The 16524-nt window shown below is 42.0% G+C and overlaps 1 protein-coding gene across 1 annotated transcript; it reads right to left on the bottom strand.

Moving 5' to 3' along the window:
* Nucleotides 1-2667: 2667 nt before the first annotated feature.
* Nucleotides 2668-16416, bottom strand: LOC109469076 (girdin-like). The gene is made up of 5 exons (XM_019767462.1): nucleotides 16356-16416; nucleotides 13466-13556; nucleotides 7290-8536; nucleotides 3118-5026; nucleotides 2668-2680 (listed from the first exon to the last, which is right to left on the bottom strand). The coding sequence occupies exons 1-5, from the start codon at nucleotides 16414-16416 to the stop codon at nucleotides 2668-2670; spliced, it is 3321 nt and encodes a 1106-aa protein (XP_019623021.1).
* Between the last annotated feature and the right edge of the window lie 108 nt (nucleotides 16417-16524).

Below are 16524 nucleotides of genomic sequence, written 5' to 3'. Positions count from 1 at the left end.
CGGCGGCCACCCCTCGGGCCAGTACCCTGGAGGTCATTAATGTCCAAATGGTGTCCATCGATGTCACCATTACTCACTGGATACGGTCGCCTTTCCGGAGAGCGTGCCGCCTGTATCGGATCTGCATCCTTCGTGTTAAGACCTGTCTCCGTTGGACCAGCCAAGGATGGACCAGACGTCCCGCTTCTCTTGTCCACCACGTTGGTGGATTTCTTTCGCTTACTGCGAATCATGGCATCATTTCTCCCTATGACGCATGTTCGCAAAACTTACCCTACGATTTCACCAGTTGGCGGATATGTCCCGTGCAGACCTTTTCGCGAGAATTGAGTGGGTTTCCTCTAACGGCCCTTCTATCCAGGCAGAGAGAAAGTGGCATGCATTTGCCACCCCGACCACTGTTGACGCTTGCCAGCGCGTAGCGTCTTGTGCAGGTGCTTGCCTCTGTCGTATAACGCGTCCACAGCTCCTTAGGCAAGAACTCTCTCTTGCAAAACAGGTTTTGTACTTTGCATAATGTGAATTTACGTCTGCATCAAGAAATCCAGTGGATTCTTGGAAGGAGTCATTTTCTCAAACAAAAGATGGAATTATGTTTCTTGTATTAAGCCGAGAAATAGTGCATGAAATCATACAGCTCATATATCGCCGGAAACAGTCATCTTATTGATTAAAAGTGCCTTCCGACATTCTGTGGACTAGTGAAGGCCACACAAATTGACATATATAAATGTCTGATTGTATAAGCCGATTTCGTAAGTTGTTTCGCTATTGGTCAGCATTCGCCGGGTCGTACCCCCACCCGTACCCTTTTCGATAAATGTGGCAGGATCATTAGCGTCCTCTAAATTTGTCAACAGTCAACAAGTGGCCAGGGAGCTAGGGTTCAATGTCCTTTAAAAAGGGCATCAACCTGTGCAAATTGAGTTATGGAACGTAACAGGTACATCGGGAGTTAAAACCCTGACCGTGTTACCTAGCAACGATATGATAATAATGGCGGAACCAAACAAAGCACAATGTCCAGTGTTAACTTGTAAGGCTTCCTATATTCACACAAAATATGAAATCATACTTGCATACCCATACTTGTGTAAATCACCGAAGGTATATTATCAACATTATACTTGAAAAGGATTTCGAATCTCCTATGTGCTGGAAGACTAAATAGATCTTGAATAATCTCCAAATCTGATATGATCTACAACGGGTTAAAACATCTTACCATAATTCACATTTAAGCCCAAATAAGTGCATAGTTACATGCGCAGAAGTAGAGATCTAGAGTCAGTCCGTGTTCTAAACTGTGCAACTTATATTAAATGCTGAGACCCAAGATAAAATTATGAGCAAGGGACCAAAATATAGTCATGAACAGGATAACTACGTTCGTGCGACATTTATTGTAATCATATGTTTAACTTAACGGTTGCAACAAAAATGTTAAAGTTAAAAGGCCTCAATGTAAGTGACTACAAGTGCCCATTTAAAGCACTGATGAGAGTATACATATTCAGTGACTGACAAGTGATGCATGTGATCTGAAGCTGTTATTATGAGCAACCGTGTGTCTGCGTCCTTCGTATCAATCATATCACGTACAAGGCTATTAGCTTTCTAGCCTTTCCTATAGCACCGCGGCTTCTTAAGAGGGTAAAATATCGGTTGCCTTGGAGTCTAACCTTAATCAACATAAGAAGGTCGATTTTGAACAAAGAAGGAGACCAGCATTGATCCCTCTTAACGAGGAGCATTTACTTTAATTACATGAGTCCAATGAATAGAAAAAGACTGGTCGCACAAGCAACAATTAGGTTTAGTACGATCAGTGAGCGTGAAATCTTTAGCTGTAACAAACAAGGCTCTGTTGTGTGACGTGTGTGATGTAAGTTCCTACAAGAGTTTTAATCTCTTCCGAAAGTAGGTTAATCCCGGTCGCAATTTGTTAATTATGACGGAATACTGCATTCAGCGTTCTTATTACAGTACGCAGTCTTTTGAGGGCAATCTCTTCTGGACTACTCTGTACTCTTTGTTGAAAGGCTATTACTGTAATGATGATCTCAAGCGGTTCTGCATTAAATCATTTATTAATCCATATAAACCGTGAAGTTACCAACAGGCAGTATATTGTATGCTTATCAGCTCTGATTGTGAAATACTAGCCATAAATATGACAATATGGTGATAAATCATCTTACACACTACGGCTATCCTCGCTTTAGGTTTGGTGTTTCTCTTCACACATATTGATGATTTGAATAGTATTACTAATAGCATGTCCCTTAACGATGCATGAGATGTTAAAACAGCCCCCCAAAGACGAGCTATATACCACCACATATTAGCCCAATGGTCTAACAAGTAAGCAAAATATTGAATATTGAGGCATGTATAATACTCAAATTTACCCGTACAGCTAGCGTGTATCATACATTATTGTTCTGCACCAAATGCTCTAAGTGTAAACTCTAAAAAGTAATCTGTACAACCCCATTGCAAAGGATAGAACAGACAAAGCAAACTTGGTGAGTAACTTCTTTGTGCCGTCTTAACAGAAGCCAATGTTCAATACCAGATGATCTAAGTCATATAGATACTTTGTAAATATTCTTCCCATTACAATGTGTTTTTTTTTAATTTCATTGGCAGATGTTTCCTAGTGGCCTATGTCAGCCAACTGGAACAGGTGTCATACCAAGGATCAGTGAGCTAACACCTGTTTTTCAAGGTCGCTACTCTTCTCAGTCCTTCCCATTTTGACCTTTGAAATCCTCAAACGATTTGATCAAGTTGCTGTATTTCATTTGTAGACTTTGAAGCTTATCTAGGACAACCTGGCTTCCATTTTCCTGCTTCATTTTGTCTTTGTCGCCATTGGGTGCCGTAACTAATGCGTCAACATATTCTATTGCTTGCAGTTGCCCGTCCTGACTTTGCATCAGCTGATTAGTATTTCTACAGGTGTCAAGGGCAATCGTGTTACATTCTTGGCCAGAGTCCAATGTTGGTGAAATGCTTGTTGTTGCACCTGCATCTTTTATGCTATTTTCTATATGTTTACTACTTTCAAGGCATGTCTGGCTCAGTGTATTATCTGGACCTCTAGATCTGTACTGGTCATGTGTCTCTAGTATTTCATCTGCATCGGTCTGTAGTTCTTTTGTGGTTGATAGATTTAACTTGACAGTTTCAATGTTCTTTGTTTGCTGTTGAAGATGTAGATTCCTGCTTTCCATTTCCTCCAGTTGGCTGCACAATTGCTGTACCTTCGATTCGTTTTGTTCCTTCTCCTTGACCATATTCTCCATAACTGCACTCATCTTGTCATACTTTTCCTTTAAAAGGTTGTGATCCTCTACTAGGACCTTCCAGGCCCGTTCCCTCTCTTCATGGGCCGTACCCACTGCCGTTATATCTCTTGCCTGTTTCTCGCATTGACCCCTCAGGCGAAGGTTCTCGGCGCGTACTTTGATGAGGATGTTCTTGAGCTCTGGCACTATTTGTTTCAGCTCGTCGTTTTCCAACTTTACAGCAGATGATTCATTTTGCATTTGTTGTAAATTACATACTTCTTCCGTGGCAATATCCTTGTTTTGTTTGTCTCGAATGGCCAAGTCCGAAGATGCCATGCCTAGCATGCTTGTTGTTATTACGCCCTCTTCTTTTATACTATTGTCCGGTTGCAACAGATTATCTTTATGCTGTTGTAATGACAGGTTACCGCGCAGAGGGGAATTTCTTTTCTCCTCGTTTAATCTCTTGACTTGCTCGTTTGTCTCTTCAAGACGTTTGTTTGCCTCACGTAACTGTGACTCCAAAACACCTGTGTAACCTAGCTGACCTTTCACCGTGGTCAACAAAGTGTCGACTTCCAGGAGCTTCTGCTTTACTGATGATGAGTGAACCGTCATATTGACCTGCTCTTTTCCTTTAATTTTCAGCTTGTCTTCATAGTCGTCGAGGAACGTTCTCGTTTCTTTAACTTTCTGCTCTAAATCGTTTATGTTTTTAACACGTCGTGTATGAGACTGGTCAATCGCCTCAGCTACATGCATTGAAACATGCAGTTTCTGAGTGTCTTGATGGCTCGTTTCCTTTTGTAGGTTATAACCTGTAAACTTGCGTGAGTCGGTAAGGTTTTTAATGCCTTTGGTTTGTTGCATCGCTGCTTCCATGTGTTTCATGGCTTTCTCTGATTCTTGTAATGATGTACTTGTAGTCTCTGGGTTGACATTCTGACCAAGGTCGTATGATTGAGATGGAGACGAAGCAGACTGGGCGCTCTTCGGCTTTCGACCTTGTTTTAGCTGTTCTCGAAAACTAACTGCATGGTGGGCTGCAGAAGAGTTTCCCGGCTTCTCTCTATTGTAATTGCACGTTGCTGCAGCTTTGTTGTTGGCCTGCTGCTGGTATTTTGGTATGTGGCCTGCTTTGGAAAGAGGAGCCAATGGCCGGGCTTGCTGCACTGGTCTATTTTGTAGGATGTTTGCCTCATTAATAGTTGTTGGTTGGGAATACGATCTCGTCTTATCGTCTGAATTTTCGTCACGCTTTCCATTTTCCTCAGCGTCTGTACGTGGTTCAGACGAGGTAGCCCTATTACCGCGAAACAACTCTCTACCATGTTGTAAGCGTTCCCTCAAGCGACTTATGTGATGCGTGACCTGCGGTTTACTCTCACCCACCTGTTCTTCATCCGTGGCTTCGCAAAGAGACTGCAGTGACTGTGTACGTGTCATTGCCGGTTGAGACAGACGTCTTGTGTTTTGACTATACTTGGTCTCTGTTGATGACCCAAGAGACAGGCGTCGTCCAGACATGGGAGAAAGTGACACACCTGGTACACCTGGATATGGTGGTGGTGCCGCCGGCCTAGTAACCTGGAACTCATTAGAGTGCCACCACTCCATGATTTGACTAGATGCCTGATCCACAGAGCCTATGGCAAGAGTTAGGTACTCGCATTCAAGCAAAACGTCCAGCTGAACACAGTTAGAACACAACTTGCCTGCCCCAGTTGATTCTTAGTTGAGCTCTTGTGGCGTCGCATCAAAATGGCTGTCTCCTATTATAGAGAGTTTGGCTTAGAAAATTCCTTCGGTACAAAGACTGGGAGTGTAACTTGTTGAACAGGTTCCGTGTTTTCCATAAAAGGGCATCGTATATTGTGATAGAGATTTTTAGAAGACTCTCAGATGCTATCACCTCTGTGTGGATGTGTAGTGTGGATGCAGCACATTTTCTATGGCCTCGCATTCAAGCAAAACGTCTAGCTGAACACAGTCGGATCAGCACTATATGACGGTATATATAGTGCATTATAGTATTATACACTTATAGTATATTAAACTTGAAGGGGGGGAGTCGTCCTGGGGTCAGTCGTGTTACAAATGCTACAGTTTCTAAATCTAGTACCCTGTACCAAACCATTCCAGAATACAGTAACTGTTTCTATATTTTCATAACTTTATGGCCCACACTGTAGGAAATTACTACAATGGTGAAAGAATCGCAGTGTTCCAAACCATCCAGCTGGTACAAGATAACAAGAAAAGAATCGTTGGTAGGAATCCAAACCCAGTGTTTGATCTAATCGTTTTCTTGGCGGACACCTACTGTGCTTAAATAATGGCAGATGGAAACGTTACGGACATGTAAAAGACGAAAAAGAAAACAAAGTACTTGACTACAAATGCCACCCTCGTTGTATTTGACGAGAAGCTAAGATTCCCATCGAGAAAGAATCTGAATCAGTCCACCTAGGAGTGCAATACTTACATACGGTGATTGAATCTGTATTTTCTGTACAATGACCATTCGTAACTCCCTTGTAAAGACTTATGTAAAGACCTGAAGCAACCGTGAGGTACAAAATGTATGAGGCAAGTGCATGTTCTAGGTACCGCCCTTACAAAGAGGTATGGATGAGTTCTCTTCATCGCCTTCATACGGTACTAGTCTTATTCTTGGCCGAGGACATGGTCTATCAACTACATACAGGCATATACAATTATCTTCTAGAACGCATTCATGCTTCTAGGCTTTTAAAAAACTGCAAACCATCTGTCACAGTACGAAGGATATTTAATTAAATAACTTACCCATTCTGTATGATATCAAACCAGTTATTCTTTTTGCCCTACACAACAACTGATGTTAAAGACCTGTCACTTAGACGAATACACTTCCGTGCGCGGTTGAAACAACCATAGTGTGTGCCATGTTCGTAGACCACAAACATCAACTTAATGATGTAAGGAGTAAAGAAACAGCTGGTTACACTTCCTGTGCCTTCACCACAACAATGTAGCTGGGACTGGTGCTGCATGATGCATTCAAGCAAGAAAATAGCACTCTCTCTCTGGTCTTCCAGAAAAAGCTAATAATGCAGAGAATGTAAAAGTTACCCTTATAATGTTAAAGAAGCTCTAGACATAGTTCAAAGGATAAACTTAGAAACCTACACAAAGGACAATACCACGGGAACCAACTTGATAAAAGCGTTAATCAGATATTAATATTGGATCAAAGTGTGCGCTGTATACATTACTAAGACATATTACGACTTTGCGGCTTGTTTGCACGCCAAAGCATATCCGATTACTCTATGGAGAATCTCTGAAATGCCTGTCTTCAGAAGAACAGATTGAGCCGCCGTGCGTAGAGATGCGGTGGCAAGAAGGCAAGAATGCTGCCCGCAATAACAAAGCCAACTATTCCAGAAACGCACCCCCTGCGCGAGGCTTTGTTTACGTTTTACACGGCCTGACACGCTCATCCAATTTATCAGCCATTTTTTGACCTCTTAGGTTCCCGGCATGCCAAGCGCACACGGTGACCCAAGAAGACATACAGCACTGTCCATAAGGTGTCGCTATTGTTGACAGGTACAGGACGGTGGTGTAATATCATTGTTCGCTGTTGCTCCCAAAGCTATCACATGGGATAGCTTCAGACTTAGGGCTACAACTTGCCTTGACCTTTTGCCCCTAAAGGTAGTATCTGCATATCGTCACAGGCCCAGTCTATATGCGCCAAAGTATTAACCGCTATTGCAATAAATCTATGACATAAACATTTTGATATTCACTAAATATTACTAGTGAAACACTGTGTGATTGCATGAAACGTTGAAATAATAACAGACACTCAACATGTCATAAGGCAAAGAATCAACAGACATACTGAGAGTAAGTAAGTACCTTCTTAAATTTCATAGCACTTAGATCATAGAAGAGCTGTATATCTGAAAGACAAGAATATGTCTTACCTCTGTATGTTCTCACGACTCTTCTTCTCTACTTCGCTGAGCTCCTTCTCCAGCTCTCCCTTTTCCTTCATCACCCTGTCGCACTGCTCCTTCGCGTGCCTCAGCCGAGGTGCCACCGTCTTCTCGACTTGGTCAATGGCCATCTTCAGCTTCATGTACTCTTCTTCCATCGTCTTTATCTTACTCTGAGCGTCTTCCTCTTTCGCTTTCTCTAACTCGCTTTCTTCCATCTCCGTCTTCAACTTCTGCTGTTCGTCCTTTAACTGTTCTTGCTCACTCATAAATTTGTCTCGCTCTGCTTTGCTGTTCTCTTGCTCTATTTTCATATTTTGGTTGTCCGTCAACAGTTGGTTGATTTGTACATTTCGCTCGTCCAAATCACTTTTTAACCTACCGATCTCTTCTTCCAGTTGTGCAATCTTTGAAGTGGATTCTTTGTTTTCCTTCGTAAGTGTGTCTTCCTCAATGGACCATTCGTATTTCATCCTTTTCAGCGCTTTTATTTCGTCCTCGAGCTTTGCTATTTTACTTCCAGATTCCTCTCTCTCCAGCTCAATGGCCTTTGCGAAGTTCTTTGTCTTGGCGGCCAGCTCTCTGTTTTGTTGCTGTACGGCTCGAAGCTTGTCAATGTGTATGGCCACGTTTTCTTTATTCTTCTCAATATCGTTCTTCTGAGCTGCAAGTTGGTCTTCCAGTTTCTTCTTCTCTGCAATCAATTTCTCCATCTGCCTTCTGGCCTCTCCAAGTGCAGAGTCTGAATGTGTCAAGACGTCGATCTGTTTTCTCAAGAAACTGTTTTCCTCTTCCAGGATTTTCATCCTGTCCATATGTGCGGCAAGCTTGTTGTTTAAACCTCTCAGGGCAAAGGCTGGCTTTACCAAGTCAACGTCGATATCGTCTTCTGGCTGTGGTGACCCGTCGAACACCCCGTCTTCTCCTGTGATGATTTCATCAATCATTTCTCCATCAGCGGTTGTTTTCGTGCGGGACCTACTCTTGCTTCGACTTCGTCTTTTCTCATAAGCCGAAGACCCTGCCGACAGTCCTTCTCCAAACACCCTCCCCGTGCCCGCAAAATTCCCACCAAACCCTTTATCAGCAAAACTGCTTGCCTTGTCGAAGAATTTCGTGTAACTGTAGGTTCGCTCCCTCGCCCCGTCCCCGTATGTGGGAGAGCCGCCGTACCCATTGTGATAAGCCCTCGGCGGAGACTGAGACTGCGCCCGGTAGCTTTTCGTCCCCGCTCGGGGTGTACCCTTACTCCTAAACGAGGAATATGTCCGCCTTGACCGTCTTTGGTAGGATGAAGACTCCTCGGACCTTAGCCTGGAACGGCTGGACTGCGAACTCTCGTACTGTTCATAGTACTGCATGATGTCGTCCCCGGCACCCTATCGCTCCACAGTTGGCCAACGGTCCACTGCAGCACAACTGAAAGGAAAAGCGGCATGAGGCGAGGGTCTCTTAGCATGAGAAAACACATGTGGGGCTTCCGACACATTCACAATTCAGCCTTGTTGGCGGTCGATGATGTCAGACTACATAGAAAAACAGAACAGAGACTCTGGGATGTAGGGCAGCTAAAGGTCCCAAATTGGATGGTTCAGGTAGTAATTTTGTGATTACCTGAGGCCTGATGGCAGTGGTAGATTTCTCTATTGCTCTCAGGTTTTGTACAGGCTTTTGTGAATTGTCGTCACCAAAGAAGTAATGATGGATATCTCGGCCCTTTGTAAGAGGGGCGGGTCACCATTTTCTGACCTTAAGTCGCATACTGTTAAACCTGACAGTGTCCTTAACTGTACCCTCATGCTAAACCACGCGGAGCCGTGCTGTATAGCATTCCTGCTGTTGAAATCATAAGGTGTTATACCCTGGGATAATACCAACGTCCTTGATTTAGGAGATGATTAAAAGATCTAATATTTCCATTCCGAAACGTCAACCTAATGGATATGATAGGTTACTATATATCGGTGTATTAGCGTCACAATTCAGCTAAATAATCACAGTTTACTATATTACGACCTAGGAAGTCCCATTTACCATTACTATTAGGCAGACATTATGTGGCTCTAATTTCAGGTTCAATTTCGCAGAACAATAGAGTTAATGGAAAGGGTAAATAGAAAATAATGAGGAGTCTGCAATAAAACCAAAACACTTACCCTCGTAAGTCCATGTCATATCCATCAATGCAAATATATTTATCTATCTTATCTACATTATTCATTATCTGCTTGGTTACACGTTTTAGGGTAAGTACGCCAAAGCTATTTATATGTATGTCATGTCTAAGATGTAAATTGTTAAGACAGAATCCATGATAAATGGGGACGACTCACGGAAAGTAATGTACAGATCTGTTACGCACGTCAGCCCTTTGTGTCCTACACGTTGTTTTCAAACTGTAGCCTTCTATAGATCGGTATTCGTCCTTTGCTGAGGGCTTTGTCACTGCTGGACTCGTTTACTGTAAATAACCCGACATAGTTTAACGTGAGGCCTGCTGAATGTCAGAGGTTGACTTCTCCTAAAGAAGGTTATATAACAGACGTGCTATAATGTTTGTATTACACAATCTTTAGGAGATAATAATCTGTAGGAGATAATAAGAGACAAATTCTCTCTCTCTTTCTCTCTCTTTCTCTTTCTTTCTGTTTCTCTCTCTTTCTCTTTCCCTCTCTCTCTGTCTCTCTCTCTCTCTCTCTCTCTCTCTCTGTCTCTTGTACTTTCGAATTACTTTCCAAGTTCCAGGTACTGATTAGTAATCGTCCCTTCTTAGAAACCCTAGGATTTCTAATTACTCCTTTCATCTTTCATCATGCGTTAAGTGCCCCTTACCAATTGCATACCATCTGTATCTACAGTTGGTATCACTGCCCTTCGGCAAAAGATACGACCCATCTACTGTGCATATATAGATATGAGTTGTTCGTCTGTATTGTGTTAAAACGCGCGAGCTGACTTCTCCATCATAAGAAGAAACCTAAGAAAGACACGACCCTACAAGGTCCTAGAACACGACCTACTGTCCGTGACAGTATTTATCGCCAATGAAAAAGTCCTGCTACACACTTTACCGGCGTGCATCACTGATCAGTCGTAAAGAAAGTAAACATTATATTCTATACACGTATGAACATACTACAACAATAATGGCCTGAAATCTGAATCTTTTAAACTTTAAAGTCTAGGTAGATTCTAGTCTTTTCATGTTAACCTCTGACATCTTCATGTTACAGTCTATGCTGACTGGATACTAATTGGTCTCTTTATCTGATATTCAGTCAAGCGTAGAACCATAATTCTTCATGGCGTTACTGAGATTTCGAGCCAAGTAACTTTGCCCTTTTTCTCCCCTATACAAATACCCCGTATCTTAGAGTTAGTAGAAACAGCTATCTTCTTTGAGGTCCTTGACACAGCTGCGGACATATTGAGAGTGCCATTGAGCTGCAAGCCATGTCCTTGATAGGACAAAATTTATGCATATGTACGATGGATGATTAAAGAATAGCTTGTACATGTAAGCAGCTTGAAAACCAATCATAATGTATACATTGATGATTAATGCATAGTGAATAAAAAGAGTATTATATACATGTCATTCAGATTTTTGATAAAAAAAGGATAGCTTCTGATTTGCACTCTAGTCCTTTGTATAATATAACAGGTACGTCGATGAAGGTTAGACATCCAGGTAATACGATATGCCAAAAAGCAGTTACTCAAGCAACTGGATATGATTTCCAAAATGAGTAACTGCTTTTTGGCATAATATAACAGGGGGTAAACCTGGGAGACTGGCACCACGTTATTTTATTCAAATTATTCAAATGCTTAAGTTATTAGCGTATCATTTCCTTATGCTAAAGGTCAGTGTGGCGGACACTTAGTGTATCTTACAGAACATCCAAGGATTTCAATTATGTGTATTAACTGTTACCAAAAGCATTTAAGTATAGAGATCTTATCAGTGATATAACAGTTTCACACGAACGTCTTGGGTTGTACCAAAAATTGAGTACAGTAGGGGTCGGAGAGTTCTTCCCATCGACGTACCTCAAGTACAAGGGAATGACAACATATATCATATTTCATCCTTATTTATGATATATTTATGATCATGTATTATATACACTCGTGTAGCTCACATTGTTTGAGTGATTGTTATCTATTTGATGTATAAACAAGTCTTTGGACAATGTTGCCTTCAGCTGTATCGACACGGATCGAGGGTGAAAATGCTTTACATGTTTACATGTTTTTTTTGCATATGCGAGTAATAACGTTCATATATCAGTCACATATACCTATTGTATACCAATTGGTATTCCCGCCGATTTCGATATTCACTGTTTGTTTTTATGATGATGAATCTATCAATGAGGGGACAATGGTGACATGCCCCGATACTCTATCGTACACATTCCTCATAACGTGTGGCCAAGGAAGTCTGAACCTTGATACCAATAACAGCGTTCAGAATTTACCCACTCACAACCATCATTACCTCGTTATTCAATGGTTGCCCTGTCAGAGTCCTGTAAACGTTTATATGTTTATGTCAGTACCCCCCACCCCACCTTTACTCGAATGACCTCGACATTCGGTCGACCTCCCACCCGGTAAACTTTCCCCGCCACGGATGCATTTCAATGTGGACATGGTCCGTGGACGTTAGAGTGTAACTTCTATTGAGCGTGACTTCTAGAATCTATACACTAGAGGGGCGTGTGTCCTCCGGATCTTTCGTACTGTGCCTTTCATTGCCTGTATGAACCTCTTAGCGCATGGTTGACACAGATGAAAGAGACTCAGATTTAACCTAACGTATACCTACGGTTGGGCTATACACACACGTATATGAGACACTTACCTTCCTAATATCTTCAGCTACATGTCAGGACATGGTAAGCTTGCCTCTTGTAGGCGTGAAGGTCTGTGAAAATGGATACGTGACCAGATATGGGCTTGGCAAGGGCTCGCCCACAGTAAGCCAGTTTGACCTCTGGTTCGGTAAGTGTCCGCCCGCAGGGTACTAGTGATGGAACACGGAATCTCAGGCGGCCCCATGCGTGCCGCTACCTGGCTAGCGATGTTTACATGCAGGTGTGCCAAACAACAACAAAAACAAGACACTTTCACCGTGACGGTGAATACATCTCTGCGGGGGGTGAGTGTTAACGTTGGGTTATTACGACAACAAAAACTTTTATTTTCAAACACATTATCTGTTTATCTGGCAAAGTCATTCGGCTGAATGCCTATGACAATTGTCAATACCCCACAGTTAGCCAAATTCTAATGTAATGAGATTTCTAATGAAGCAAACACAAAGATAGCAATAATATTTCGTGTTAACAATATCATCAATAATGGAGAAAATGCTGAAGTGTCAAACCAGTCTAACTATCCAACAGATTTTTTTTCATTTGGCATTTACAGTTCGTTTACCATCGAGCTAAACTGTCAAATGTAGGTACACGCCTACTATATATCCACTACACTGCGGGTCTTGTAAGTTCACAGTAGTGGATAAAGATTACACTATTTACAGTTTAACTATTAAGGCTGTCAATCTTCAGCTCAAGTACTGGATATACTTCTAATCTAATTATAGCTTTACCTTTTGCACAGCACTGCCTCTGAGATGTTGCAAACGCTGGTCAGGTCGTCGCTTTGTGAACGTGACCAAGTCCGCTTTGGCCTACAGTTTTATGTGGATGTCCAGTGTGAACTATCTATTGGACAATGCCGCTGGGCATCGCCTTCATGCTGCGACCTCTTAACGTACACTCACCTCACGTGTGAACTTGGATACAGGCCAGCAGACCCGTCCTCGTGACGTCACAACTGTCACCAAGTAACAAAAACGTCTTTCATCACTTACAAGGTCACGTGGTGCAAAAGGTCAGGTCTTCCCTATGTACGGTTGATTGGTATGGTGATGAAACGTATGTCCTCGGGAAGAAACAGTCGTTTGTATTCGTACCGCGAAGATGACTTTTATAAAATGTCAGTTTGTCATGGGTGAAGTTTACTATAGACGTATTACTGTGACTAGGACATGCTGAATGATAGATTACTTTTCATGACATCTTGGATTATATACACAGCCTTAGAAGTGCGTTTTTGTTTCTGATACGGGTCTTTTTGTTTCTGATACGGGTTGTTTTGTTCTGATACGTGTCTGTTTCTGATACGCGTCTTTTCGATTCTGATACGGGTCTTTGTTTCTGATACGAATCCTTTTGTTTCTGATACTGGTCCCTTTGTTCTGCTCTTTATCACATTCTGGCTGGTATTCTCGGGGTCTTTTCTCACAATATGCTCAGCTATCTGCAAAGTTTTATACATTCTGTAAATCGTGTCTCGCGATCTTGTCACTGGCGCCAAGTCTCGGAGTTCCCCGAAGCAACATCCTTCAGTGGACAAAGACACCGCCAAGTGGAACAAAACACTTAATGAACCACCGTCTTTGTTCGATAACAAGCTTGGTGATAAACAGGAGTCGTTTATCTGTTATGTCTGCAACGATCTATTATATTATCTCCATTAAGAGGTTATGTTTTTACTACGCAACTCTGTGTACACTCAACCGTCTGTATGTACATAATATGAATATAAACTATGAATATGATGACCAAAATAGGATAACCAAAGATGCTATGAAGGCATTTCAATTCTTTGGCCTTGGGAGGAAGTGACCAAACCTTGTCTGGATCGTATTCATGGCTTATATAAATGGTTCTGAACCATTTGCAGTTTGCCCAATAATGCAGGCTTGGATTCTTGACAACTACTTGTACAATGCATGCAGCACCGTTGTCAGTCAGTCCAAAATCTCTTGTCATCCCACTAGTATCACGATCAGATGATGATGATGGTGAATGGTTAATAAGGATAATGAGGATATAAGCATTGATGGCTTTCTTACTACACCAACAATATATAGTTTTGTCTTTATTGATTTCGATTTAGACTGATTTAAGAGGTCAATTTTATCAACGCTAAATATATTACCACAATGATTATAGTATAGTCTTTATTGTACATTCATGCCCTATTCGACTAAGTGTGTGAATACAAATACAAAATAAAAGTAGTGTACATACATTAAAATTGACAGGACTTCTAATACTGATTCACAACGTGAGTTCTAGAATTAAAGTATAGGTTCAGCTTCTTTTCGCCTCTTGATGATGTAGCATATATTGGTTGAGATTATAGAAATAAAGTAAGGATGGTGTGACAGCTCTGTTTGATTAGTAAGAACATTTAGAGAAAATAATTTTTTTCGTGATGAGTAATTTGTTTTGTGGGAAGACGAAGGAGTTTGACTAACCCTAAAAACAGTGCCACTATTATATACAAACATGACACGCAATACATAACATCATAAATATTACAATAACTGACCTACATCTGCAATTCCCACAAGGTGGTTTGACACAAAAGTCCACTTTTACAACTGTCCTAATAAGGCCTGTATACATGTTTTATGTCACAACGTCCTTTTGTCCATTGTAGAGGTTGTAAACATCATTTTTTCAAGTGATGAAATATTTATGACTTGATCCAAACATAAGGGCAATGTGTCATGTGAGATTGTGTCATATCTCCCTTCTGCATGTTTGGCCACCTGTTTTCTGGATAATTCTGACGTTGCCATGGTAATTAGTGTCAATCAAAGCCAGGTTGGATGCTTGAGCTTTACAGCAAAAATACCCATCACCATATGTCCATATAAAGCTTAGAGCTATAACTTTTGTTAAGTTGGCTAGAGGAACGGCGAGGGGGGAAACTATACCAATGAGTTCCCACCTGGCTCACAGCGAATTATATCCGTGCGGTTTAGCAGGGTAATTACTTTGCTATTCCTATTTTTCACACGATTAGGCGTTATCGTCAGTGATACGTCAGATGGGCAGCTGCAGTGTGCGTCAGTTGTGCAGAACAGACCAATAAGATATGATATTACGAGTAGACGACCTTGTAGAGTGCTTCTTCAGTGTATTAACTTTTGTGTATACGACTGACACAATCTCAACAGGCATAAATCGTCCCACAAGTTACAGAAGGCGCGAGATTCTCACGCAAACAAAGGGGAGGGCCGCGTCGTCTGACATTTTACACAAAGAAAAAGGCGGGAAAACACCGCCCAAGGGGCGTCGACTTCGCCGAAGCCATTAGATACTGTGTCATTTCGCTGCAACCTTTGGGTTAACTGAGTGTACCGAGTCCCAGCTTGCTTGCATTCTCCAAGCGCTTGCCAAATAAACACAGCAGAGACTTGGTTGAGAGGTTTCGAGAAAATAACCCTAAATTATCAATTTGCGTGTCTCGCTTCGGCGAAAGCCTAAAAGACGGGCTGCACCTGGCTTGGTGGAAAGAATGAAGATTACACCCTTGTTCACACCGCGTGACTAAGACGTGCAATTACGAGCTAAGTGGGTCCCGGGGACCCCGCATTTGTGTAGCATGCAGCAGATCAGCGAGGTTTTATGTGTACTCACTGGGTGGAAATACGCTGGAGGGTCAAACTGATATGCTGGTTATTAAAGTCATGCCTGTGGCTTGTCAAGTGTTTGAAAGGCTTTGAGTAGGAGTGGACTATGGAAAGGTGTGCTTAGCGAGTACAATGAAAAAATACGGTGTCTAGCAAGCCGAAAAGTTGAGTAGGCATCCATAGGATATCAAGATGTAATATAGTATTTTTCTCGTCTTCCCTTAGCCCTTAGGCTAGAAAGAAAAATGGAGGGTCGACCTGTGTCTAAAGAACTGACTAACTACTAGTATGTATTGCGACAGTTAAAATCACCAACGAATGTCGTATTATATGATTTCTGAATCATCTTCATTGACCTTAACTATCTAGTCGCATCGTAAACGGCGGAAGCTTAGACAAAAGAGGGTAGTTCATGTCGTTATGATGACTAGAGATGACTCATGATACATTCTGTGACCAGGTGTTGGCCAGCGACCATCCCTCCTTCACAAAGAGCTTCAAAAGCGCCGCCTGTAGGAGTGGCCTTGCAGGTGACTACGTCACCGTTACGTCACGGCCCAACCTCACGTGCGAATGTGACGTCTGAATTCCTCACATTGTTGACAGGGTGGTGACAGGGTGGTCCCATTCCCACGACGAACTGCGAAGGTCGTTTGAAACAACAATTTCGTGTTGTATCCATATATGGTAAGATAGATGTCCATTCTTGCGACTGCAATTGCTAAGCCCCCTTGAG

This window comes from Branchiostoma belcheri, unplaced genomic scaffold, assembly GCF_001625305.1.
Source record: "Branchiostoma belcheri isolate BF01 breed outbred unplaced genomic scaffold, Haploidv18h27 scaffold20, whole genome shotgun sequence".
NCBI lineage: Eukaryota > Metazoa > Chordata > Leptocardii > Amphioxiformes > Branchiostomatidae > Branchiostoma > Branchiostoma belcheri.
This window is presented reverse-complemented; position numbering and strand designations above follow the sequence as displayed.

Excerpts from the sequence above, each read along its gene's own strand:
- LOC109469076 (XM_019767462.1), bottom strand. The coding sequence starts at position 16,416 with ATGGGACCACCCTGTCACCACCCTGTCAACAATGTGAGGAATTCAGAC. Across the intron at positions 8,537-13,465 it reads CGCGTATCAGAAACAGACAC|GAGTAAGGGTACACCCCGAG; the intron begins GTATCAGAACAA and ends TTCCTCGTTTAG. Across the intron at positions 5,027-7,289 it reads CGAAGTAGAGAAGAAGAGTC|AATCAACTGGGGCAGGCAAG; the intron begins GTGAGAACATAC and ends AGCTCAACTAAG.